This window comes from Microtus ochrogaster, chromosome 10 (assembly GCF_000317375.1).
Source record: "Microtus ochrogaster isolate Prairie Vole_2 chromosome 10, MicOch1.0, whole genome shotgun sequence".
Lineage (NCBI taxonomy): Eukaryota > Metazoa > Chordata > Mammalia > Rodentia > Cricetidae > Microtus > Microtus ochrogaster.
The window spans coordinates 74,357,765-74,385,294 of NC_022016.1; the positions used below are offsets into that span (position 1 = coordinate 74,357,765).

General features: G+C 50.4%; 1 protein-coding gene across 4 annotated transcripts in view; it reads left to right on the forward strand.

The window, feature by feature from the left end:
- Positions 1-27,530, forward strand: part of Ssbp3 (single stranded DNA binding protein 3) — a 142,295-nt gene that overhangs the window by 97,674 nt on the left and 17,091 nt on the right. For 2 of the 4 annotated variants that reach the window (XM_026781887.1, XM_005353509.2), the window contains exons 5-9: positions 4,239-4,328; positions 22,171-22,251; positions 23,162-23,221; positions 25,797-25,863; positions 25,959-26,035. In XM_026781887.1, the coding sequence (XP_026637688.1) occupies positions 4,239-4,328; positions 22,171-22,251; positions 23,162-23,221; positions 25,797-25,863; positions 25,959-26,035 (375 nt within the window). The remainder of the gene's footprint in view (positions 1-4,238; positions 4,329-22,170; positions 22,252-23,161; positions 23,222-25,796; positions 25,864-25,958; positions 26,036-27,530) is intronic. The other 2 variants (XM_026781888.1, XM_005353512.3) reach the window with 1 other exon arrangement.

Here is a 27,530-nt window from a genome sequence, read left to right on the forward strand (position 1 = left end):
CTGTCACCACATCTCACTTCGTCTTCCAGAGCTGCGGGGCAAACCGCACCCTGTCACCTCCTGGGCTAGCTGGTGCAGCACTGGTCGCCAGAGTGATTCCTGAGTACCCCTGTTTACAGACCCCACAGCCCCCTTACCTTCTTACCACCCCAGATCTCCTTTCCTTCCCAGGCAGGCCAATGGCCAGTTAGGTGCACAGACCCTTCGGAGGGATCTTAACTCTCCTTAACATACAAACACTGTCTCACTCCCTACTTCTTTCTTGGCAAGTGGCACTTTGAAATAGTTGGCAGAGGGGGCCAAGTAGAAGGTCAGCCTCCTTGGGAATGTTCAGAACACACAGGTGACCTCAGTCACAGAATGAATTGTGATTATTGGATGCTTTAATGATCTGTCTGCAGTTTCTCCTCACGAGCCAAAAAGTACACAGCTTCTCTTAGGAGCTGCAGGGGCTGCTGGAAAAGACTGGTGCGTGGGTTTCCTGAACCTGAGACCGGAAGTACAGGGACAAAAATTAGACCTCATTATTAGTTGTATAACCTTCAGACTCAGTTTCCTTACAGATTAAACCGGAAATAACAGCTTCCTCAAATGCTGGGGCATAAATGCTGCACTCCTCCCTCTCCTGGTTTATGGGATCAGAATGAAAAGCTGCTCACTTCTCTGGCTGCTCTTGAGTTAATCCTGGCACCAAGAGGGTAGGACTTGGTCAAAGGAGCAGAGGTGTTGGATCTACCTCCCTTGTGCTCAGCGTCCCGACTGTGACTGCTGTGTCACCTCTCACTGGGCTGGCAGAGCCTCATCCGCCTTGTGTGCCAGGTGCTCATGGTGTGGAGGCCTGTCCAAGGCTCATACTGGGTGGTCTGTGGCCGGAGCTAAGCTGTGATTTGAGGACCCTTGTTCAAGGTTCTTCTCGCGATAATCCCCAGGACACGCTAGGTGGTTGTGGGTAATGCAGCCATCCTCTTTAGCTCTGTGACCAGTGAGCAGCCCGTTACCCCAGGCCATCCTCTGTAAGGCAACCAGTTCTGGGACATAGATCGAGGAAACTTTGTGTAGCCTGAGAGTTCTCTTGCTGGACCTGAAGCTATTTTTTGTCCTGAGCAGATGTGTTTGCCCTCCTCCCTCATGATAGCCTCCTGGAACTTGTTTTTACTCTAGTTGGTTTTGTGTCTTCATGAGATCAGCTCTTCATTTTCTGAGCCGCACAAGTAGAACTCGTGTTCCGTTAAAACTCACTGTCCTATGGTCTGTGTGGGAGACTAAGGGACCACCCCCATTGCATGTCTGCTTCAATCCGCACTGCTCCGGCCTTGGCTTTCTGTGGGGTGACAGCATTCTCTCCATCCTTTGGATTCCCACGGTGCATCTTCAGCCTGTTGGTACTGCTAGGCTGCACCAGGCTACCCCAGGACTCTGCACAGACTCTTGAACTGACTTGCTAGGAACATCATGGATCTTCAGCTCTCCCCAAGGGGCATTTCTGCCAGGACCACACCTACCTTTGTTGCTTTGATTTCCCTGGCCACATCCATGATACACCTCCTGCCCCCTGCTGGCTTGGGCCCTCTGCCATGTGGCCTGGCTTGAGTTTCAGTCCAGGAAGGCTTGCAGTTGGTGGTTTCACATGTGGCCATGCTGCTGCATGCCAAGGCCTGAGTGTTGGGCAGGGCAAGGAGGGTGGAATTTGTAGAACAAAGTACTACTTTTGCATCCTTGTAAATCGGTCAGGAGTAGTTGGCTGGCCTAGGAGAGTCCAGGGTTCATCTGACCACTAATAAAAATAAACAGATCCTTTTCTTTTATGGGGGGCAAGCACTCTACAGCATGCACATGGAGGTCAGAGGATTGTTTGGGAGTATTGGAGATTGATCTCAGGTCATCAGGCTTGCCAACCAGCACCTTTACTTGTTGAACCGTCTTAACAACCCATGAATATTTGACTTTATTCCTTTTTTTCCCCTGGATCTTCCTGGGCACAGATGTAAGAATCTGTGTATTCGTGTGTGTGTGTGTGTGTGTGTGTGTGTGTGTGTGTGTGTGTGTGTGTATTTGTATGCATGTATGTGTGTGGGTGCTTGTGCATTCATGTTTCTCCTTTGAGCATATGCCCATGCTAGAATTGGTGCTGGAAATGGGTCTAGGGTCTAGAGCCTGTATGCCAGGGCTCAGAGACACACAGGTCTCTGGGTGCTCTGTAGTGAGGGAAGGTTGCCAGTTGGTTCTGTATGCTGTGCTGTTTCCTGGCTCCCTCTTCCCATTGTATGTGTACCAGGATGGGCAGTTCTTAAGGAAAGGTGGTGGTGCATGCTTTTAATCCCAGCACTTGGAAGGCAGAAATAATCAGATCTCTGTGAGTTCAAGACCAGAGTTCCAGGACAGCCAGAGCTACACAGAGAAACCCTGTTGTAGGGGAATGAGGGGGGGAGGGAGTAAACAAAGGAAATGATAACCCTTCATGAGAAGGTACCTGAGTCCAGTGTATGAGATCCTGGCTGTTTAGATCTAGCATACTTTCTGCTTTGATTCATGTGTGCCTGTTGCATCCTAGGCAGCTCTGCAGTCTGCTCTGCTGTAGGTCTAGAGAATGGCCAGTGTTTGAGCTTGTTGAGAAAACTCAAACGAGATACTTTGTTGAGTGCCTTAATGGAACTCTCAGTGCTCGAAACCACGGGGAGAGGCCAATTCTTAGCAATCCTGAAAGGTCTGGCTCCAAGGTGGTCAGATTTGGGCAGGCCTTTGAATAATAGAGCAATCATTTATTGAACACTTGCTGTATGCCACACCTTGTGCTGGTTCTTGGGCATAAGTAGACAGACCCTGTGGTTAAGGTGTGGGAGGATGGGGGTGGGCCAGATGTGGACAGGGTCCCCTGGGTGAGCTCCCCCCTAGTTGCTTAGCATTTGCCTCTTGGCACCAGTTGCTGCTTTTCTGCCCTCTTAAGGCTCCATTCCAGATCCAGCTGAAGCACTGCAGAGCTCCTCAGTTTATCCGCTGGAGTAGGCTTTACATGAAAAAGTCATCTCCTGGCTTCCTGCCCCTAAGGCCGCATGGTTGTCATGGCTGTCTTCCATTGGAGGACTGTGAAATACTGCAAGTTACCACCCACCTAATTGGGTAAGAGGACCATAGTTGCCCGGGTCTCTTACCCACCCCTAATCCCCGGAACCATTCCCCTCCCTTCCTGATTTCATGAAAGTAAACCAGCAGTGTACTCACAGGTTCAGTCTTTCATTTAAAAGTTTGCCCCTTCCCCATTGTAACAAATACCTTAATATGTAAAAAGTCCAATGCCCAAATAACAAGAATTTGAATGTTTCTCTATGAAAGTAGAACTATAGTTGTCAGAGTAAGTCACTTCATAATGTGGTAGTCCAGAGTGTTAGTCAAGATACCAAGGAAAGGAAAGAAGTACCTTCTGGGAGGGATAAGAAGGGGCTGCATTCATGAACTAGAGGTGACTGATGGGGAATGTGAGGCTCTGAGTCTCAGTGGCATTGGGAGGAAGTGGTCAGGTGTACCTGGATGTTTGACTTGAGTAGGAAAGACAGGAGGGTGGCCCAGATCTATGACTTTCTCAAGGTAGGGCCTTGGCATCTCAGCCTCAGCTCTGCACATGTGAGCACGGAGGCAGGCATGTCTGGCCACACAAACAGGTTGGACACAGATTGTTGGAAGGTAGCCAGGTGGGGCATCCAATGTCTGCCCACCCCAGGGAGACGTTTGTTGAGGCAGATGTACCAGGACAGCAGCATTCAGCAAGCAATGCTCATCTCCCATTGTATAACCCACACTCTTCTCAGGAGTCTTTTGGTACCCAGTGAGGGTCAGAGCACACACATCCTTCTGACCTGGGCATTTTCTTACTGGATATTTATTGACCTGCTCCGTGCAACAACGAGTCAGCAATTTGGAGAGGGTACCACTGTTGGTCTCCCTGCTTGTTAGAACAGCTGGTAGAAGGGCAAGGTGTGGTTCAACAATAGACACTGTGTTGGTCTACTGTGTCCTTATTCCACCCCCCTCTGGTGTACCTAAAAGTAGGCATTGCCCCCCCTCCCCATTTTAGAGAAGAAGCAGTGGGGGCCCCGAGTCCATGGCTTGCCCAGTGACTAACACCTCTGCAGGACTTTTCATAGGAAGTGTCCTTTGAGGAGGAAGGGTCTGTTGAGAGCAGGCGCCAAAGGCTCTGTGTATGGTTGCATGCTTGCTACTGACCTCCTGTTCTGTCTCCACAGAGTGCAGCAGCTGCCCCAAGCCCAGTGCTTGGCAACATTCCCCCCAATGATGGGATGCCCGGAGGCCCCATCCCGCCAGGTTTCTTTCAGGTATGTGCTGGCCTGGGGCCCTGTGCTGGGCAGTTGGGAGGAGAAGAGGGCAGGGGAAAGCAGCTCGGTTTGCCATGGTTTAAATACAGTTGCTTTGTGCTGGTTGAGGCCCTGCACCTCATCTCATCCACTTCTCCAAAAGCTGCAGAAGGGAAGAAAGAGATGGGAATGTGCCTACCTCCGGGCGGGCTATGGCAGTGCCCTTCTGCCCACTCCGGTGTGGGGGAGGTCAGTGCTTCCAGGCCAGTGTGGAGCTTTCTTTTGACAAAAGGCGTATTCTTTGTCTTCCCCTTTTAATGAGTAAACCGTCCTCTGTTTCTGTTGTGTTGCTGCTGTCATCGTCACTGTTTACCTTTCCTGTCCAGACTACAAACCTTAGGTGTAACTAGAAAAAGCTAGGGACCCCCAGCAGGCTCAGCAGCCTTTTGCTGGTTAACCACTAATTTCCCCCCCAAGTGTGAACACAGCAGCACCTGGCCGTATTTGTGCCCGCACTCTGCCCACCACAGGCAGGAACGGGTCCCACACGGGATGGGAGCCCCGCCTTCTCTGCAACACACTGTTGGTCTTTCTGGTGGGGTGTGGTTATGGGAGGTGTGAAGTCACCTGTCTTGTTTTGTCAGGGTAGGGTGTGGCCATCCCCCCTCCTCTACACCTCCCTCTACACCTCCTTTTTCATTCTCTCCCTTCCCGTCTGGTACTTGGTCCTCCTCCGCCAAGCCGAGGCTGGGAAGTGGTGCCTGGAGTGCTGGGCAGCCCCGCCCGTGGGACTGTGAGAAAGAGACATTCCTAGTGGAGCTCTTGATTGTGACATCGTCCGTTCTTTCAAGCCTGTCCTCACTGAGTTGGAGAAGGTCCTGGTTGTTCATGCTTCTGAAGGGTTGGGGCTCCCAGACAGGGTTGTGTTGACAGCTCTTAATGGAAAGCCCAAGAATTCAGAGTTAGACCAGAGGGCCCTGTGCACAGTGCATGACGGGAGCATTGGAGTCGTGAGCAAAGACAAGGCTGACACCCCGTGGAATCATTAGGGCTCCTCTCCTTCCTGTACCTTGGCTAGGAGACACTTTACTTTGCAAGCTTGCACATTTTAGTTCATGGTAAATCTGGGGAGAGGAAGGCTAGAGCACATACTAAGAAGATCAGTGAAACTGGCTTACTCTTTAAAGCAGAAGCAGAGGGCTGCTCGTCAGATTGGCATTGAGAAGACAGAGATACAGGGGCGACAGTTCAGGCCATCAGATGGCCACATGAGTATCTGTGTTCCCAGCATGCCACTAGAACTAGGGCCTTGACCAAGGTATGGAGACAGGAGCTGCTTCAGAAGTCTTGGGGTAAGATTGCAGACTTGAGGAGAGGCTGAGAGACAGTAAGAGCTTAAAACCCCCTGGGGCCTGTTGACCCAAGAAAGGCCAGAGCTGTACCAGAGAGGAGACACTGATCCAGCCAGCTTCTCTACTTTGTCCTGCTCAGTGGGAGTTTTTCTCTGGTTCATGTATCTCTGCACACGGTGTCACAGAAGCCCTGACGCAGGGAAAGCATGGCTTCCCTGCCTGGTGGACAGAACCCACCCCCGTATCTCAGCCACTCGGGTCTCTGTCCTGAGTTTTCTCGGGAGTTTTTAGCTCCCAGGTTCCCACTGCAGGCTCTGTAGTGAGAAGTGGAGAGTAGCTAACTGTGGGGTTTTGTTTTTAAACAAATTAGGTACTTTTTAAAGTTTATTTTATGTGTATGAATATTTTGCCTGTATATCTATATGTAAACCATGTATGTGCCTGATACCAGTGGAGGTCAGAGCAGTGCTGGATCCCCTAGAACTGGAGTTATGGATAGTTATGAACCACCATATGAGTACTGAAAATTTAACCTGCGATCTCTGCGAGAGCAACAAGTGCTCTTAACTACTGAGCCATCTCTCTAGTTCTGCCAGTTGTATTTTTAAAAATAGGCCGTTGACTTCTATTTTGGCCTGAGCCTAGGACAAGAAATGGGTCTGTTGATATGTGGGCAGCTCCCAGCTTCCTGCTTTGCTAGAATCTTCCATGGTTAAGTTCTAATTCCACTCATACTTTGTGGGCCCTCCCCTATGACGTTTGGGGGTGTGTGGTCAGAAAGCCAAACTGGTTCCTGCCCTTATTTAGCCACTACCAGCCACTGTTAAACAGAGATATCTTTTAGATTCTTGCCTTGAGGTCATCTCTTTTCCCCAGGCAAGGTGAAAAGATGGGCCGTTCAGGATGGTTCTGGAGCCTTGCTTCTCTGCTTTCTCACTGACTGTGAGCAGTTTGTGTTTTTATTCCCCAGCACCATTCTCCTTCCTTGAGATGAAGGGAGGTAGGGCAGCCCAGGCACTCAGCGTGGTGCTTGCTGTCTTTGTTGCTGACCACTTGGCCTGGGCCCCTGCAAAGAGAAAGGGCATCTCTTTGTAAAGGAGGAAGTCAACAGCCCATTTCCGGAACAGATCAGCTCTCGACAGGAATATTAGAGATTGATTGCCACCCTTTACTGTCTTCAGGCAGCCACTCTGATATTGGAAGGGAAATAAAGATGATATCGGGGGTTTTATCTGTTGTCAACAATTGTACTTCTTGCCTATAGCCTAGGCAGGTGGCTGTGCTGCAAGAGAGCTGTGTCTTGGAAGGCCAGCCCGGGTGGCCAGGCCAGCTTTGTCCTGCCCCTGTCCTGCAGTATCATACAACTTCTTCAAGTCAAAACCACAACACTAGTTTGTCCTAAATTTAGAAACCAGTAGGGGCTCCACAGTGGTAAGGAGGAGACAGCTGACTACTGCCTACAGAGGCTCACAGAATATCATGCAGGACTCCCTCTGTTAGGCCTCCAACCACAATGCAGAAGGCCACTCATGGAGTTAGAAGGTTGGGCCAACAGTGCAGGAGATACCCTGTTTGTTTTCTCCCCTTCGGGTCTAAGTTTCTGAGATGGGCCATGCCTATCCAGTCCTCTGGAGTGGTGCGAGACATGTCTGGTCATTCGGTTACTGACCCAGTCACACTTTATGGTTGGAGAGACTATTGGGGTTCTTGGAGGCCTTGAGTTTAGCCAGGGTAGATGAATTCTCCATTCTTACTATTAAGAAGAAAAAGCCCAAACTTGGACAGTCACGGTACATGACGGTGCTAGCGAGGGACACAGTACGTGCTTGAACCAAATTTATTTGAGGGGTCCATGGTACAGAACAGAAGCCTAGCCAGCCCTGAAGTGCTAGACCTGGAATTCTGACAAGGCACAGTCTGACCAAGAGCCAGCTTGGGCATTCAGGACTGGCGCTCTGGAGAAATGCGCTTGCTGAGTGGCCTTGGGCCAGTGCTTCATTGCTGGCCTCTAGTTTTTCCCATCAGTAGATGGTGCAGGCTGGACGAGATAGTCTTCCAGCTCTGGTCTTCTGCTGTGAACCCAGATGGATTTTAGATAATCAAGCTGTGACTCAGGCTATACATCTGACAAGCAGGTTGGCCTTGACTAGATCCCATAGTTCTAGACTCAGCACTGGACAGTTACAGGAGAACAGGGGTCATAGAGCTGAGCACTGGGTACAGACTGTTTCCGTTCTTGTTTTGTTTTTAAATTCCAGTAATTGTTTTCAGTTGTGTTTTTAAGTATGCAATTTACTTTTGTTTTGCTCAGTGATTCTGCCAAGGAGGCAAGGATGGGTGGGAGAGGGAAACTTAGAAATAAAGGTGAAGGGCTGCCCCATGCTGTCAGTAAGGCTTGTACTAGAGTCCAACCTCTGGCTTCCTGGTTCCCCATATACCCTCTCCTTCCTCAGGCCACCAAAGTCCAAGTTGTAGGAAGGACTTTGCCTGTTGTCTTGAAAAAGTCACACATAAATTTCCAGCCAGTATCCAGATGGAGTTGCCCAGCAAATGAGTTCCCCAGGAGCCCAATGGCAATGTTCAGTATGACAGAGGACCAGTGAGAGTGTGGTATAATTTTATATGCTAGTCCAGTCTTGTCGTTCATAGATGTGGGCGTGGGAACTGGTACCACGGGAGTCCAGCAAAGGTCACAGAGATAAAAAGTTGTGTGTTCTGTGGATCAGTCCTGGGCTAGCAGAGGGAGCCAACTCCTTATATCCAAAGCTCAGCTGGCAGAGACAGTAAAGTTTCCCCCCACCCCGAAACCCGTTCCTCAAGGGAGGCCTCCTTCCTACCTCATTCCTTATTTCCCAATGCCCCATAGGACCTGCCTAACCTGTCACCCTGTGACCCGTCCAAGGACAATGTCACCAGGAGGAAGCACTGTACACCTCCTGGAAAACAGATAAATAAGCAGATAGAAGGAAGAGATCCTCAACCCAACCCTTCCTCCTGCAGACTCAGCTGCGGTCTCCCCCGAGAGACGCAGCCTCATGAGGGCTCTGCTGGTTGCTGATGTCCTGCCAGATGGTAGAGACAACCTTGTCTTGTGAGGCTCTAGCCTCAGATACCAAGTCCTTGAGGGAATAGAGAAGCTAATACATAATACAGAGCTTTGTAGGGAAGGCAATTCTACCATCTGCAGTTTTATGGCTAGCAGTGAGTTGCTTGATGGTTGTGGTAGTAAGCAATCAGAGATGTCCGTCGGAGCCTTGCGTAGTGGAGTGTTTCTAGGGGGTCAAAGTTCAGTTAACAAGAATGTTCCACAGGTGGCAGTGAACTGGCTCTAGAAAGTCGATGCCTTCCCCTCCAGAAGAAAGGAGGAGAGCAGAGGACATGAGCCATTCCCCCAGCCAGGAAGCTGCTACCACAGGGCAGGCACCTCTGCCACACTGACCACTTCAAGTCTAGGGTTGAGGGAAAGGATTAGAGCTCATTTTCTGAAACCCACTACTATCCAGGACTTGCTTTCAGGACTAGGGGCCAGTGGGAAGGATGATGAAGAACCAAATCCATGGGTGTTAGATGTGGTCCTAGGGTCCAGTTAAGGCTTTAAGGAGGGACAGGGACCTCACGGTGAGATAAGCTGCACAGAAGGGCAGGCCAGGATTAGGCAATGCTGGGCTATTTGGGTAGCAGGGATTAGGGGTAGTAGTAGTGCCTCCTGCCTCTTTAGTAACCCCTCCCCCCGTCCTGAGGCTGCCCAGGCCCTCCTAGTGGAGCTGTCTGACCTCAGAGTGGGGTGAAGTGTTCTCCAGTCGAGAGAGGTATCTCCTTCCGTCTTCTGGGATTGTATTGACTTAGAAAGCAGGCCCCAGAGCCAACAGCATGGCTGCAGCACAAATGAGGAGCTGCTGGGGATGGACAGGTCTGGGCTAGGAAGATGATCCTGGACAGGGCAGAGGATATGACTTCTAGAAGTGCCTCTTGTCTTAACAGCTGCTGCCCACCCTCCGCCCCAGCCTCTGTCTACCCTCCGCCCCAGCCTCTGTCCACTGCCCACCCCAGCCTCTGCCCAGCCTGTTGTCCAGGTGCTATATGAGCTGCTACCCACAAGGGGATAGGAGCGCCCCTCCCCCAAAAGCTTCTTACCAGGTCTTGTCATCTGCTTCCAGACTGACAGAGGAGAGGGCAAGGTTACTCCTCCTGAGAAAGCTTACTCTGGGAGCAATTAGCTTTTCACCTCTGGTCACTACGATGGAAGCCAGCGTAGGGCCGAAACCTGAACTGTGCTCTTCCCCTCCCCCCCACCAGAATTTTGACCTTCTGTTTAGTGATGGAGCTTACCACCAATCACCTTTCCTGGTCACTATCACCTCCACAGAGGTCAGGCTGTGCTCACCCAGCGGCCAGCCTGGTGCCTTGTGTCTGCCCAGTGGCAGATGACTGGCACCAGGGCTCCTAGCAACCACGGACAAAAGGTTATTCCTGATGTGCCAGGCTGCCTGAGTGGCTGGCTGGGGCCTTGGCTGGTATGCCTGCCAATGTGCGTGTGTATGGACAGGTTTGTGTCTGCACTCCACCCGCCTGCCCTCCCCCTCAAAAAAAAAATGTGCACTCCACATGTAGCGCCGTAACTCTCACTGATGAAATGGAAAGTTGAACATAAATCAATGTCTGCCGCCCCGTTAGCTATGCATCAGCAGTCAGCGCCTGGGAGATTTGCTCGGTAACAAAGCCCCTAGTGGCTCTGCAGGCTGCGACTGCCCCCTAACGAGGAGCCAACCCCATACCGTGGAGCCCTGATTTTCTGCTACACCAGGCAGCTCTCTATGTACCCGCCTTCCCAAGTAGGTAGGAAGCCTGGACAGAGCCTGCTACTGTCCATGCCACGGTGGGCCTTACCTCCCAAGCTCTAAACTCAAGCCAGGTTATAGCACGAGTGCTAATGGGTCTTAATAATAACAGCCTGATCTCTCAGCATTTTTCCCTATATAGCTTTTATTACTAAGACCTATTAGGATCCATGCTTCATCAGGCATTTATGCACCTAGTGCTGGAAGGACCATGTCAACCGCAGCTGAGAACCTGGGGCTAGTTTCTTGTCTTCTTTTGGACCTGTATTTTATACTTGGGTTTCTTTTAGCATTGGATTTTCTTTTCTGCTTCTGAGAGTGGCTGGCCTGTGCTGCCAGCTGCTCAGCTCTGTGCTGTTTCCTTTCCCCAACAGGAGTGGTTTGTGGAGGTGTTCCCAATTGTGGGAGCTATCTTGTTTGGTCTCTTTAGCCTCCTGCAGGGATAGACCCTCTGTGCCTAGCCTGCCATCGCATCAGCAAATTGTGTGAGATTTTCCTCCTTTACAAAAACAGAGGTCAGGTTTGCTTAATCCTTATAGCAGGAAGGGTTTGAGGAAGAGAATTCCAGTAGAGCCCTGGCCTAGTGTGCCTCTAGTATACAGATTGGCCCCTGGGTCAATCCTATTACATAGCCCTTTCCCCGGAAGATCTAGCCCTGGGTCCTGGGACAGGACTCAGAAGCAGCTCAGCCATCTAGTATTCTATGAGGATTCTTTTGAGGACTTGGGACATGGCAGAACCCACCAAATGAGTTTCAGGTTTGTGCCGTTTCTGTCTGAAGACTTTTCCCCAGGCAACCTTTCCATACAGACTTTGTCCAGACATGAAGGCCTTGATAGCAGTTGAAGCTTCTAGGCCAGGCCCACGGAGCATCTGTGAATTTTTCCCCAGAATAGCCCTGCCTCCTGCAAAGACCTGAATGGCAGTGAATGAGTCTGGAGGTGTTAGGGATGGACACAGAGCTTTCACTCAAGTGCCAGCTCTGCGAGATGTTAGGCTCTGCCAGGGCTTCCCACCCAGCAGGTGACAGGGCATCAGTTCTGTATGCAAGGCAGGGTAGGTAGGTGTGGGTGGTACCCTCTTCAGGCCAGGGAGTGGCAAGTGGTTGTGAGCAGGGCCTTGGGAGCAACAGAGCTTTGCCTCTTCCTGGTAGCACTTGAGGTGCCCTAGGGTTCCTGCTGTTCCTGTCTGTGTTGGAGGGGGATGGACTGGACACAAGTGTGCTCATGTTCAATCGTGTTTCCCAGTGTTGCTGGAGAATGAGGGCTAGCCTTAAATCCATGCCAGCAGCAGCCTAGACAGTACGCTGTTCCCTGTGGGTCAGGCAAATACAGAGCCCCACCCCTCTTCCCTCTAAGAAAGGAGTTATCCTGGTAGTTAGGGTTGCTACAAAGAATTCGGGGAACCTCTGTGAACTTCAGTTGTTTGGGATTGATGATACATCCACAACTCTTTAGGGGCTGTGAAACAATAGTCCCATTTGACCCTTCAGTGAGGCAACTCCCTAATCCCTTGCTGAAATCTGCCCACTTGACTTAATCCCTTGGCTTTGGCCACGGTGATTCCTTGTTCCCTGTCTGGCCAACAGGAGCCTGGCGGGGAAGTGAAGGCGGGGAAACAGGTTGTGGGTTCAGGAGCCTTGCTTCTGTTCCTAGCAGCCTTGTTCATGTGAGCTGAGTGGAGAGCTGCTCTCAGTCAGGCCCCAGGGAATGTGTCGCCAGAATCTTGCCTGAGCATCATTTGCGGTTCATTTTCCCTTGCCTATAAAACAGAAAGAGCTCCACCTACTTCATCAGCTCTGAATGGAACCAAAGGGCATAAGAATGGTTGGAAATCTGCAGGATTCCTTCTCAAAGGCCAGCGTTGGATCTTCCATCCATGCAGCACAGTCACAGTTAATAGCCTTCTGCCTGGCCCTGTTGGGCTACTGGGTGTTCAGAGGCCATCCTGGACTGTCCCCAGTGTCTCTTAGTTATCCTCCCCACATTGGTTGATCAGCTCTCGGGTCCCCAGGGCAAGGAGCAGACCTGTTGTTCTTGTGCCTGGTGTCTGTCCCTCTGTCAGTTGGTGTGAATTTTTCTCCTAGCCGCTGAGTTCTCTCCTACAAGAGAGGCTCTTTGTGCTCAGGAGTCATCATTATTCCAGACTTCGACAGTCTTGCCCTATCCTTGCTCTAAGGTCAAAAAGGACAAATGCAACACGCGGATTTAGTCAAGTTCCTCTTCCTGAAGTTTGTTTTAGCTGATCCCAAAAACTTACTCTGCAGTTGTAGGAATAGTCGAAGAGTCTGGAAATCCATGAACTGGTCTGGAAAACTGGCCTTGTTATCTGGGTCCTGGGTCCAGTAACATTAGAGGAGTGGACATGGGACGCACAGAGGAAGCTATATTCCAGGCTGGCATGTCCCTGCCATTGGAGAGCCTATCAAGTGGGATTTCTGAGTGGAGAGTAAGGAAGAAGAAAGGGTTCCTGAAGAATTCTAGGAGGTGGGCAGGATCATGAGTTGACAGCTTGACATGGGAGCAGCAGCCTGTCGGCAATTGCTGACCACTGGCATGATCTGAGAGCTGTAGACTCTTGATTGTCTTACAGTCACGTCAGGATCTTTGGAGGGCGCACGGGCCAGGTTCCTGCCACAACCCTGGCTTCTTCATTACCCCAGAGCTACTCCTTATGCTTCTGCCAAAGTCCTCAGGGATCATGGGTGTTGACCATGTGACAGTGGACCAGGCATCTGAAACCTTTAATTGAGAAAAGAATCCCAGTTCATCCCAGCATGACAGGGGAGGAAAAGAAACCACACAGCTACTAAGGGAGCTGTGGGAGCAAAATACAAATCGTTGGCCTCCAGGTCTATTCTTTGATGTCTGCTGTTTGGTGGGTGGTGGAGGCTGAATTCTGGGTATTCCAGCGCCCCATTCCCCACTTGCAATCGTGAATTGTCTGTTGAGCTCTGCAGTGGTAGCTTGGAAGTGTGCACAAGTGAGCCCGGAGGGCTTCAAGGAGAGCAGGATTCTCTTGGTAGATGAGGCCGTGCCTTTTTAGCATGCACCTCACCTTCACTGTGCTGTTGTGTCTAACAGCAGAGCCCGGGTGCTGGCAGGCAGGGTGGAGGCTGGCTGGCAGGAGCCGACTGCATAGTAGTTTTCAGAGAAAATGGCAGTTTTTAAGGGGCGGGAAACAGATTGCTCTGGCAAAGTAGGAATATTCTCCCAGTGTCCCGAGGAACCAATGTAGTTTACTATCCAAGTCCATCTCTATCTACTTCCTGCATATCCCCAGAACACGTTACTTCACAGTGAATAGACGTCAGAGAAAGAAGGTCTGCCATCTGGACCCTGCTAGACCCCCTCCGGGAGCCTTGACGTGGTCAGTGCCGTGGCAGATCCCCGCAAGGCCACAGAGTTCACTCACAGTGAGAATATAATGGCTTTCCTCCTTCCCTGTGTTGTCGACAAGGGATGAGAATTAGCACCCTGGACAGCTGTTAGCTCACGGTTTTCCCCATGGCCATAACTCCTGAATCCTGACTTGAGAAAGAAAGAGAGAAACATCTTGGGGAAAGGAAGGGATGTGCGATCCTTGGAGGTAATAGTTTAATATTGACTTTCATTTCTGGTTTTTCAAGACAGGCTTTCTCTGTAGCCTTAGAGCCTATCCTAGAACTCTGGTCTCAAACTCACAGAGATCCACCTGTCTCTGCCTCCCAAGTGCTAGGATTAAAGGCTTGTACCACCCAGCTGATAGTGACTTTCTTATAGTAACTACTACCATAGGTTAAAATTCTTCAGGCCCAGACCCAGGTCCCCATCTTTGTGTAAGCACATCTTTTCCTGGACCGAGGCTGCCTGGACTCCATCCTCTGGGCCCAGCCCAGACTGTCCAGGGCACAGTTATATCCTTTAAGGTTCTGCCTCTGTCATTCTGTCATGATCCCTGCTTGCCTAGATACCTCCTGCACTTGATTTCTGTGTCTGATGCTGCTTTGGTCATAGTTACACTTTGGGTTCTCCACCGCCTTCAGCTTCAGAGAAAAGGGCTTAGCATACACATGGCACAGGGGTGGCACCTGGTCATCAGACGGACTGGCTGCAGCATGCTGTGATCCTGCCCATTAGTCTGAATACTGGATGTTTTTCCTCGGTCCCCCCAAAAGGTGGCCAGTTACACAGTTAACAGGCACACAGTGTCCAGCAGAGAGACCCTAAGGTCTCCCCAAATCACCTCTCCTTTTTGCCCCTTCCCAACCCATGCATTGATGACTAAGCCTGATGAACTCAGAGACTTCTCCAGGAACCCCAGTCCTTAGGAAAAGGGCCAAGCAGTCTGAACCTACCAAAAGAACTCAAGTGCTCATGTCCCAGACAAGGGAAGCCCACCCAGCACTATGGCAGGGATGAAGTAAATGAGATCATCACCCAGGAGACCTCTGGGGATGGGGGAGGGATGCGGACGTGGAGATCAAGGTCAGCTTCTGAGTCAGTCTCCTTCTTCCACCTGGTGGGTCCAGGGATCAAGCTCAGGTCATCAAGCTAGGCAGTGCCTTTACCTACCAGCCCCTGGTGCTGGCTTTTATGCTGTGGTGATGAACTGCAGTTTATTGGAACCGAAAGTCAAACAAACCAGACTGGTGAATGGTGATGTGGTCAGTGAAGAGAGAATTTGCCGATCCCTGGCTTGCATTTGTTCCGCTTTCTCCCGTGGGATAGATCTCTGCTCTCTGCTAATGCCTTCATGTCACTGGTTTGTCGTCTCCTCCCCCCACTTCAAGCTCACTGTGTGGCTGAGGCTCTCAGTGGACCCTTGACCCCTCCTGCCTTCACCTCCCAAGGGCATGTGCGGCCATGCCTGACTCCGTGTTCTCCTTTGTGAATAGCTGATTTTTCTTTCCTTTGTCTTTTAAGGGAGATGTAAAATCAAAATCAAAAATTAAAATCATAAGGTGTATATAGTATTATAGTTTTCCTTGCAAATTAATAAAGGCCCAGTTTTTCTTCATCAGCCTTGAGAGCCATCATCTCATTCAGTAAGCTGTAGACCATTCCTCTGATGGGCCGGCTAGCAAATGCCCAAGACTTTGTAAGCTATGCTGTGACTTCTCAGCTCTCCCACTGGGGCACAGAGGGAGCAGTAGAACTTTATAAAGAACCGGCAGGCCAGACTTCTCTCTGAGCTTACTGTAGTCTGGCCTAGTAGCTGTGCCATTGGGGTCTGTGCCCTGACTCACCCCAGCCTCCACCTGAACTACGCAGTGTGGCATAGGGCTGAGTCTGAGTCTGTGCTTTCATGGCTAGGGCATGGCTGGCCCCTTTTTCCGCCTAAAAACAGTAAGCGCAATTTCCCTTCCCGTAGGGGTACCAGCATAGTCACTGTAAGGGCTGGAGTAAGAAGAACTTCTGTTCCTTCTTTGTTTTAAAAGCCTTCATGTATCTAAGCACTGTGGCACATTCCTTTAATTTCAGCACTTTGGAGGCAGAAGCAGGCAGATAGATCTCTGAGTTCAAGGCCATCCTGGACTGCGGAGTTCCAGGACAGCCAGGGCTACACAGAAAACCCTGTCTCAGACAACAACAACAAATACCAGAGCATCATCATCTACTGACTCTCATGGGCAAGCGTGCCACATACGTGTTGAGATCTTTTCTCAAGTGTTCTATGTGTCTTAGAGGGCCCATTTGAGAATCACATACACCGTGAGTCATCTCTCCTTTTGCCCAATGCTGTCCTGACTTCTCAGAGAGATGGACTGGGAAGAAGGGAGTGATGCCGGCTTTACTTAGTTCAGGTAGAAAACAGTGTGCCTCTGTCGATTCTCTGACGTTTCCCCAGAGTGAAAATGCTCAGTGTGCATTCCTTTTCTCTCCTGACTGGGGACGTCCCCATCCCTCTGTCCTGTGACCACAGTGAATCATGCTGTGAGCTCATTCATTGGGCATCCAGCAATTCCACCTGATGGGTCAGACTCCTAACTCAGCTTCCAGAGGGTCCTGCTGTGTGAACAGACTCACACTGGGCATACTCATAGATATTCACAGTTCTCTGCCTTAGAATCTGTACTCCCCAGTATGCTCACCATTAAACAAACAAAGCCTTTTCCAGGGGACACAAAAAGACAGCTCTCTAAACTGTGCCAGGTCATGCAGATTGAAATGAAGAAGTAACATCTCCAGTGAGCACCTATAGGGTTGACTTGCCATTCTCAATGCCAGCCTTTAGTTCCAGGGTGGTGAAGGGTGAAGCTGACATGCGCAGGTGCTGGATATCTGTGACTCAGGGGCACATCTTGCAGCCTCTTCTGCACATATTTGTGTCCAAGGAACAAAGTTGTCTGCGAAGTGCTTTTGCTGTGTGTATAACCATCCTAATTTTATATTCCATCATCTGCAGCAACAACATGCACCAGTACCACAAGACCTTTATACTCTACTGCTGATCAGTAAAGCTGAGAGTCCACAGAGTTAGGACTGGGGATGTCATGGACTCTACTTTACCCCTTGAAACTGCATCTTTAAGTCCCCTTCCCATTGACCTATAAGGACAAAAGTCAGATTTGGCCCAGATGATACTGACACCATCCTTACAAAGCACTGTCCTAGCCCTTGGGACTGGGTATGAACAAAGAACCTGGATGATGAGCAATCAAGGGCCTGGACCACAGGCCATGGCTCTAGCCCTGGTGCCATAGCTTTAACCTTATGCCTGCTCCTTCAAGGAGTGTGCAGGTACTCCTAGGAGAGTGTAGGTGGCATTTGAGAAAGGAGCACATAATTAATCTTTAAAAATAAGTATATTTTGAGTTTTATTTAGTCATTTATATATAAATATGTAATATATCTATATATAGATATCTTTAAGTTCCTCAAGCCCAAAAGCACTAGAGGTACCACCCAGAGCTTTTTGAGGCCCCTTGATCTTGATGTAGCTGTGTGGTTGCCTCAACCACACAAGCCCAGCCCTAGATATCCTAATGGGCGAATAGCAATCGCTATTGCCCTAGAGCTCTGTACCTACCATCACCTGACAAGCAGGATATTGATAGAGGCTTTTGGGATGCTGTATGACTTTCTTCAGGCTGTGGACAGTCATGGCAGGATACCCTGACGCAGGCCAGAACCCGCCGGCCAAACTGCTATTTTCCCTGCCAGAGACAAGAATGCCTAAGAGCCCATTGTGAGCTGAGCCGCAGTGCTGCAGTATCTTTGCAGATGGTTCCATTTCTCTTCAGGAGGCCCGGGGCTCAGGGATCTTAGGGAATTGAAGTCACCACATATGCTTTGGGATTTCCCCATCACATTCTGGTGCATCTCTCCATCCTTCAGCACAGGGCCTACCCAGAATGTGGCGGGAGGGGCTCCTGCTGTCCACTGTGAAATGCTTTTCTGCAGAGACCTCCGATCTTCCAGCTGTAGGAGTGGGGCTCCCTACCACGCCGATGCCCATAAAGGCCTTTTCACTAAACCATCGGCATCCCGGCTGTAAGGTTCTGTGAAATGACCAACCACTTGCCTCGATCACACTGTAACAGAGCCTCCCAGGCCTCGTCTAAGTGGCTCTCACAACCTGCTGGAAGTAATACTACTAAATGCTGACATCACAGGAAAAAGAATGAAAAGGAGGTGTGGGAGGTTCAGGTGTCTGAAGGCAGCGGTCTAGAGCCTTCTGCAAGGGAAGGGCAAATCCATTAACAGGGTCGGGGCAGTATGAAGTCCACACAGAACATAGGTATATTTCTCACATTTTCCAAAATTCAGAACTGGAATTGCCCTTCATGTGGTCCCCTGTCAGCACTTCATACAGTGAGGCAGTAGATAAGTCTGACCTATTGCAGGACTATCGTTCCCTTCCCAGCTCCCCGGGTCTCATAGAGCAGATCCATATTGTGTAGCCATTCTGTGCCTCACTTTACCTTTCTGGGCAGCAAGAGGGAGCTGGGTATCACACTATAGGGCCCTCGTTGTTTTGCCAGCTCTCAGCCCTTTCTGTCACTGGGTTCTTCTGAACACAGATACGCTGCTCACAGGCTTGAGGGATGGTGGACTCGTCCAGATCCCTCCCGGACGTATAGCTACAGTGCTAACGAGTCCATTCGCCTTCCTGAGCTTTGTTCCCTTCCATTGCAGAGCGAAGGAGTAAGTGAGCTGGTACAGGCAAAGCCCACTCTCCCCTGTGTCGTCAGGATTGGTTCTGCTCATCAACGACAGGACAAGAGCAGCCAGTGACAGAGCTAGAATTTGAACCCAGTTTCCCCCTCCAAGCCCTGTTTCTTTAAAAATAGATGTAGATGGGGACATAGTGTGTCACAAAGAGAGCCCTGGTGAATGAGTTACAAAGCTTAGCTCAGCAGATACGTAGTTTCTGTTAGTCTTAGATGGTTCCCATCCCCAGCCTGTGTTCCTTCCCTATACAGGAAGGACATGAGGGAAAGAGGTGGCAGTCTGTTAGTGTAGGGCAATCTACAAGCAAGTGATTACTGGAGCTGGGCTCTCCATCCTGACCCACCCTAATGTTGTGTGGCAGAAAACTCCCAGCATCCTCGAGAGCATGGTACTTGGCCAGCCAGGCTTCTCGACAAAGCTGTTTTAGAAAGGTTCTTTAAAAAGCCTCCAGCAGCTGAAGTCCAAGAAAGCCAGTGGGGAACTTGTCCTGCCTGGGGTACTGATGACTGGGACACCCTTCTTCCCTCATCCCACCCAGCTCACTTGTTCATTCTCTGGGGATATTTGGGAGCCACCGCCTCCCATCTCAGCAGAGGTCAGAAACCTCCAGCGAGGGCTCTGCTTGTTGGTTTGTTCCTTTGTGGTGTCTTGCCCATGCAGAACAAACTGGAAAGACCATTGAGTCCGCTTTCTCTAACTGACAGCTCTCTGAAAATGCCAGCTGGAAGGGACCATGGGTCCACTTGTTTGTGACCTGATGATCTGACAGTTGAGCCCTCACCTCCTCACAGAGGCAGCAATGACTTCTCAGAACACGATGTCACTTTGGTCCTGAGGCTGTGGCAAGCTATGTGGGCTTTCTTCTGTGATGCTGCAGTCACACAGCATGGTCAAACATGTCTAAGCTGAGGATAGATATAGGGGTCCAGAGAACCTGCGTGACCCATACAGCAGGGTCTGGGAAAGGCCAGGGGCCGTACCTGGAAGTTTATAAAGCCGCAGGTCATGGCTGACAATCAGGGAGGTGATGTGTCCCCTCAGGGAGATGACTTTGGTGTCATCCAAATTGAGGTTGCCATGGGTGTTCTCCGGGTGATTTCTAGGTTCAGCAGCCCTTTCCTTCCCTATCCCCATAAGCCAGGGCCTTGCCGACAGCCTTATTCTGTGGTGTGTCTGTTTGGTGACAAACTTGCAATCTCCACTTGTTCAGAACCAACCTTGCCTTCTGTACCCCATGGTCCCTCTTGTGAAGATCTAGCCTGCTGCCACCAGCCCGGCTTCAGGTATTGATCACTGAGCCTTAAGACTGCCATCCTGTGAGGTCCCAAGGTGAGCACCTGTAGGTGCTTCGAGTTGTTTCCTGTACTCAGAAAGTAATGTAGCCACTGGGAACCACGCCTGCTCAGTGGGCACACAGGTGTGAGCGGCTTGCAAACAGTCTGCTTGCTCTGCAAACACACGTATGTACGTATGTGACCAGGGAGGGAGGCAGGGCTGTTAGGGAGGAGGCACTCCCTGCTGCCAAGAGCTGGGGGACCAGCAAACAAGCCTTTGCCCCCTCTTGGCAGCTGGACCTTACCCTTAAGCTCTCTTCCTCCGTTCTTTTTCATTTTCTTTTTTTTGGGGGGTTGGCTTCAAATTATCTTGTTTTGTTTACATTACACCCAAGTTTTGTGGTACAAAAGACTTGCAGGTGCAAATATGTCCCGCCTTCATTAACTTCCCCTCCCTTTTTAATTTATGTGATTTCAATTTTCCTTCCCTGTACTGTTAATTAGGGGACCCTCTAATCAGTGCCATTATCACAGTGGTATTCATGTTTAGGAAAGCCGCTAAACAAATGCTTGCAAAATTGCTAAATGGCTAATTAATGTCTGTTAATTAAGAAAATTGCTCATGGTAACAAACCATGCCGTTGCTGGCAGCCGCTAGAAAGACACACACTTGTTGAAATTAGTAGCGTGGCAGGTAGGGGAACATCTGCTCCTCCAAGCTTTCCGGAAGTGCACAGCCCCTCGCTTAGCCAAGAGGCTCTAGGCCTGTCCCCAGTGGTGCCCTCAGCTGCTGGACAGCTCTTGCCTCTAGTTTCATACACCTCTTTGTGGTCTCTACCTCACCTCCACCCCCACCTCCTTCCCAGCTCTGCATGGGCCCCTCAGTGGGCAGAGCGACTAAGGATGGAACCAATCACTGTAGCTAACTTGTCACTTTTCCTTTGAAAAAAGTAGCTTTCCTTATCCTTTGTGAATGTCTGGAGCTTTCCTCAAGAATCACTTCCAATACTAAGGGACAGTCATGGTGGAGGAGAGTGCACCAGGGTGTGTTACTCGTGCCCCTATCCCGAGTCCAGGGTCTCCTGGCCTCTGTGACCCACAATGGGAAACTTGTACGGCATTGTCTCCTGCACATGCGCATGTATGTACGTGAACACATGCACACACACAACATGTGTACGTACTTTCTCGTGTACAGTAGAAGTTCTAAAGAGATGTGCTCCCTGTAATGTGTAAGATTCTGATATTTTTTTCTTTATTCCTTTTGTTTTTGCTGTGAATTAGCGTTTGTACTTACTATATTGATATCAGCACTCACTCATAGGTTACAACCCGTAGTTTGACCAACTCAGTGGGTTAAGTGAATTCATTTCATGTTGGTAGAGAGTCCAGAGCTTTGGGTCAGTTTGGAACTAGCTGGGAACACCAGGCAGCCCATCATCCTAAACCACCCACCAGTGATAATCTTGCCTGTGTCACTTGGCTCTCAGCCTGACTCTGCCACTTAGAGGTTATGTGGCTGTGACCTCGTCTTTTCATTTCTTGGGACATGTTTTCCTCCTTTGTAAACATTGAAAGGAGAGACACCACCATACAGAGCTATTCTGAGCTGTAGGTGAATTCATGAAGCACACAGCCCTGGCACTGCTCACACTGGGTGGCCACTTGGCGACTTTGTATTCCCACTGGCTTAGAACCTAGCACCACCTGCTCCTCTGCTTCTGTCCATGTTCAGCCGTCATTCCCTCTGTCCCGCTTCCACCCATAATTGCCTGTTCTCTGTCTCTCAGACTGTGAGCTCCTTGAGGGCAGGGACGTCACCCGATTCCTCCTGTGTCTTCTGAAAGTGGTACTTGCAGGCTTTGTGTCTGGGTCCAGGGGCCCTGTCTATGCCATTGTCTGAGTCAACCAGCGTATTTAACATGGCAAACTCTGTTCAGCGGTAGCCTGTGTCCGGCCCTCACTCCTGTGTGCTTTGATGAAGGTGCTTTGTTTTATTTTTTCGTTTTTTCCAAATTCCCTGTGAATGTACTGGTCAGCCTCCCTCCTTCCCGCCTGCCCGCCGTTGTTCGCCATTGAACCAGGACCCAAGCAGCGCTCCGCCACCTCCTGCCAGCCACAGCCCACCACCCGCACGCCCGCCGCCACTCTGCGTTTTGGTTTAATTTTTGTTCTTTTAAGCTTCTTCTGCGCTTCTCCATGTGCTGTGATCTATAACCTGCCTCTACTGTCTGGCCTCACAGGGTCCTCCGGGGTCACAGCCCTCGCCGCACGCACAGCCTCCACCTCACAATCCCAGCAGCATGATGGGACCCCACAGTCAGGTAAACGCACTGTGGCTCACCGGCCCACCAGCCGGGGGGCGCGGGGCAGGAGGAAGGAGAGAGCCGCAGAGGAAAAACAAAAATCAAAGTATGCTCCAGCATTGCCTTCCAGTCATAATTGACAAGTTTAATTTAAATATATATATTTTTCTAAAGACAGTCTTCATTTCTTGGACGTCCCACCCAGTTTGGATATGAAACCAAGAGAAAAGAAACAAAAATATTTCTGTGACCTTGCTAGTGGCCTTTATGTTTTTGTTTTTTCCTCTCTCACTTTTGTTTGATTTTGAGTTCGGTCAACCATTTGTTTGTAACCAAGGCTGCATCCCTGGCCTTTTCTTTGTGCACTCGCTGCTGAGAAAGCTTTCCTGCCCATTTCCCCGCTTTAAGTTAGGGAGCCCGCTGTCCCTTACTGTTTGTTTTTTTTTTTCCATCATGTTTTCCCATAAGTCCTTGCTACTACCTTCCCACTCCTCCCCATTGATGGTTTCTCTGTGTGTGCTTGTGTGCGCGCTTGTGTGTGTGTGTCCTGCTTTGTCTGCAGACCTGAAGATGTGACGTCTCCCTCCTTTTTCTTGTTTTATTTGCCCTCGTGGAGAGCAGAGGTGGTCTCCTTTACCCTGCGTTGATTTAGCTATTCTGCATCCTGTGTGAGGTCCCAGCTGCTGCCCCTCCGCCCAGACTAGATTCCTGCAAGCCAGTGCAGGTTGGGAGACGTGTGTTGTGTTGTGTGGATCTTTTGTTCCTCTGCCCAAGGGAAGTTTTGCCCGGAAGGAAGAGGCTACCGGACTAGAGAGAGCTTAAACGAGCACTAGTTGTAACAAACTGGACTTTGCAGAGTGCAAAGCATTTGTGTTTGTCGCTGTTTAGTAGTTCAGGCTGTCATTGAACTAATTCCCTATAATTACAGCCTTTTATGTCACCGCGATATGCAGGCGGCCCCAGGCCCCCGATCAGAATGGGAAACCAGGTACAGTACATTTTCTCGTTTTCTCTCCCCTCGCAGCCATCCTTGGGCCTAGATAGACCTGGACTCAGGTCAGAAGTGAGGTGCTAGGCTCAGGGTGGAGTATTAGGTTTTAAGGTGGGGATTAAACCTGCCCCAGGGTCAGCATTTCACTGTGTTTAGAGAGCGGCAGCTGATGGGATAGCAGGGACTCAGCTCTTCAGGAGACAGTGGCAGTGACCCTAACCTCCCTTCCAGCCCCTTCTTGGAAGAGGGTCTTCTTCCTTAATGAAGTCAGTTGATAATGTGCATTGGAAGCTTTTGAGAATTGCCAAGACTGGCAAACATACTTCTGCTATTAGAGGGCAAATGTCCTGTAGGAGTGCTTAGGTCAGGAGCCCGGCTGCCAAGGAAGCAGGCTGTTTGTGAGATTTTCAGCAGTCTGCCTGTTTCCCCTAAATAAGGAAAGAGTTGATCATATAATTTAAAGAGTACCTGCTTACGAAGAGGGCTTTTCGGCCCAGACCTTCCTCTGGTCTTTCAGGGTTGGCAGTTTGGGGTAGGCTGACCTTCCTTGGACTAGCCCATTAGGGTGGATTGCTGAAGAAGTCCAGATGTCGCTACTGAGGTGGACAGGCCGATCCAGCGTGATGGAGGCACCGGGGAGATTTCTCTTTGTGGGTCCCCCGCCCCCCCAGAATTCTTCCAATGACTTAGCAAAAAAATCTGACAGCAGTCCCAGCACACTGAGCCAGGAGTTTAGTCACCTATATTGGCACTCTCTGGGGTGCTGTGAGGAAGCCCAAATGACATGATATGGGGACTGTAGAGGAAGCTCTTTGGCGTATATTTCCAATTTGCTATTTTCCTCTCCCAAAGTCCTTTGTTTCCTGTTTTCTCCAACACAGAGGAGGTAAATTTAGACAAAAGGAACTGAGAAACGCGCGTTTTTTAGTAAAACGGACTTCTTGGGTATGGAGGGAGGGAGGAGTGACTTCCAAGGCCAGGGCTATAGAAGAGCAAGCTTACCTCCAAGGGCATTTCTGTCCCCCGTGGGCCTCTGCGGGCTACACACAGCAAGATTATGACCCCCACCTACAAGACTATATTTCCTTCTCAGGTATGCAGGCCTTAGCCTTCTAGTGTGAGACCTGCTATCCTTGGCAGTCAATCACACATCCTCACTCCCCTGAAGAAAAGCCCAGATGGTCTTACCCCTGTTTCAGATGCCCCACCAAGGAGTCCCAAACCCCTTAATCTATATCCCAGCTAAAATGCCCGGCATGTAGCAGGTTTAGAAGCTATGGAGGACTACTGTACATAAGGCAGCTACTGTTATAGCTCTCTGGACAGGATAGATGGAGTGTGCCTGTTCTGGGGATCTAGGAGGCCCTGAATCCCCAATCTCTGTTAAAAACCACCAATCTAGATGGGCAGACACAAACCAGCCAGGTGAGTCACAATTCAGGAACTTGAGGGGAAAGAGGTGGGCAGCTAAATTTGGGTGCAGGGACCCAACCTCACCAGCTCCCCAGGCAATCAGAAACAGCAGGTGACTCTAGCACTTTGTGACCCCGAGGTGCAGCCTAGCCAGAGGGGTTGGAGGGCTCTCAGAAAGCCCCTTGCCCTGGCCTCATGCTCCTGTTCTGAAGCTGGAAAAGCAGGGAGAAGGGGGGTGGGTCTGTCCCTCTCTCGCCTCCTTGTTTGAGCCTGCTTGGCATTCCCTGTTAGTCAGCACAGCTCTGCTCAGTTGGCCTACAGTAGCAGCCAAGGCTGGGGACAGTCATGGCCCAGCCTCCACAAGCATTGACACCTTCAACCAGAGATAGAGGTGGACCTCTATCACCAAGGCTTTTCTTGGAGAAACCAAAGCTCTTCTATGGGGCCTAAAAGGTCCCATAGGACTCTTGGCCCACCCTCTGCTGCTCTCTTGTTTTTCAGATTGTAGCTAGAATAACTTTTTCCTAAGTAAATGACTTTTAGTCTGTTCTCAGAGCAGACCATCCTTCAGCAACCTCTTCTCTACTGCTAGCTGCTTTGCCGCCTCTAGGGTGGGAGCAGATGGAAGCTGGGAGGCCTGGGTGACTCTGCTGACTCTGGCTCAAGCCGTTAGAGTTCTGGACTCCAGTTAATTCCACCTGGTTCACCTGTAAAGGCTTCTTTGTAGTGATAGTTTTTAACCAGTGGCTTCCTCTAAGTCCTTGTGATTTGGAGGTGTGCTTAAGATGGATTGCATCTATGAAGCAAAAGGGAGGTAGGATTGGACTTAAAACTGCAGCCCCTGGGGTTCATGTGCTGACCCTTGAATGAGGGTGGCAGGAATCCACAGCTTGCCGTTACCAGACTGCAGATGTGCAGGTTCGGATGGAGAGCCCAGCTCCCCACTTTATCCTTTCCTCATCCTACAGCTTTGACTAATGCTCACAAGAACAACTGTCTGCCCTGCTTTCCAGAGCTGGGGGACTCCGCCTAGCTCTCAGAGATAGTCTCGGGAAGGCCAGGTGGAGAGCAGGGTAGGGCATGCAGATGTCTTCTCCCCCCGCCCCCCAACAAAAAACTCTAGAAGAGTGACTCAAGCCGTGTCTCCTGTTTCCCTCAGCCTCCAGGAGGAGTTCCTGGGACACAGCCATTGCTGCCCAATTCTATGGATCCCACACGACAACAAGGTAGAGAAGGCGGGAGGGTAGGTGGCTGGGGCATTGGGAGGGCTCCTCTTTGCTATACTCCTGACAGCCCGTGGCTCATCTGTTTTCTTACACAGGTCACCCCAACATGGGAGGATCAATGCAGAGAATGAACCCTCCCCGAGGCATGGGGCCCATGGGGCCTGGCCCACAGGTAACCAGCTCCCTGCTTATCTGTCCATCTGTCTCCCCTGCCATCTGTGTGCACCCGCTTTCTCTCCTTTCTCCACAGTCTTGTCAGTCTCCCACATTTCTGGCTCTCAGTTGACAGGGAGGGCACACTCAGGGGACTGTGAGATGCTGGGTGGGAATAGCCTCTGGGTAGACAGTGGGCAGACCTGATAACCCCAGAGAACCTGAGCACAGGGCACAGCCAGGGAGCCACCTGGGTGGCAGACCCATCCAGGGTAAGTGTCACAAGCTATGAAATGAGATCTCCAAAAATCCAAAGCCACTTCCCACCCTGAGTAGAGTAGACTTAACCGGGCAACAGGACCACCTTGTGCTTTAGTGGTAGAACAAGTCAAGTAAGCAGTGATGTCCTTGGGTTACTTACTTAGACTTCTCTGGACCCCAGTGTACAGTTTTTCCACCTGTCAAATGAGGGTCTCAGTCCATGTTTTCAGGGAATGGGCCCGCCCCCAGGCTTCTGCTCCATCTTGCTGTTGACCAGTGGGCTCCATTATTGAGAAAGCACAGTTTAAAAACCTACAGGTCTGCCCTTGCACAGGGCAGAAGCAAGATTTGAAAGCACAGCCATCTTCTCCAGAGTCAGAAATGGGTCTCTGTCCCCTTGACCTGAGCTGTGTGGTATTCACTGCTGTTAAGGAATTGACATTGGTATTGGCTTTTCAGTGTGTTACAGACTCTGACTGGTGCAAGGTGAGATCTTGTTTTCCCTGTGGGGACTCTGAGAGGATCAACAATCACATCTCTAGGATGAATAAGGTGTCCACTCTATAGGGTGCTGAAAGAACTCAATGCTCAGTGTGTTCCCTGGGCCTTGGTAGCCCCTACGAAGAAGCATTTATGTTTTCTAACTTTAAGAACTTGAAACTGCTGGGGATAGTGGTGCACATCTTTAATCCCTCGGGACAGGAGGCCAAGGCAGCTGGAGCTCTCTGAGTTCCTGGCCAGCCAGTGCTACATAGTGAGACCCTGTCTGAGGACATAGCAAGTTCCAGGCCAGGCCAGGTAGGGAAACAAAACACAAACAGAACTTAAAGCCAGCGTTCATGACTTTAGTTGTTGAGTTTTGATTAGGTTCATTTTCTTTTCCCGGCAAAGTCATTCACAGCTTATTAGGCCTAATAGTGAGGTCGAGTGAGGGTAGAGGCTGTGTGTATCTCAGTGGCAGAGCTGTTGCCTAGCGTGCATGTGGCCCTTGGTTCCATCCCCAGCACCACAAAATGTAAAATTGAAAAAAGACAGAGCTGGAGATGTCGCTCAGTTGGTAGAGAGCCTGCCTGGCATGCACGGGGCCTGGGTGTGATCCCAGCACATGGAGGTGTCAGTCCCAACTCCACAGTGAGTTCGAGGCTAGCCTGGGCTACATGAGAACCTGCCTTAACAGAAACCTTGCAGACCTAGAGTAAGAATGAGAACTCAGCACCCAGGGTGCCCACTAACTATTCCAGAAGTCTCTTTCC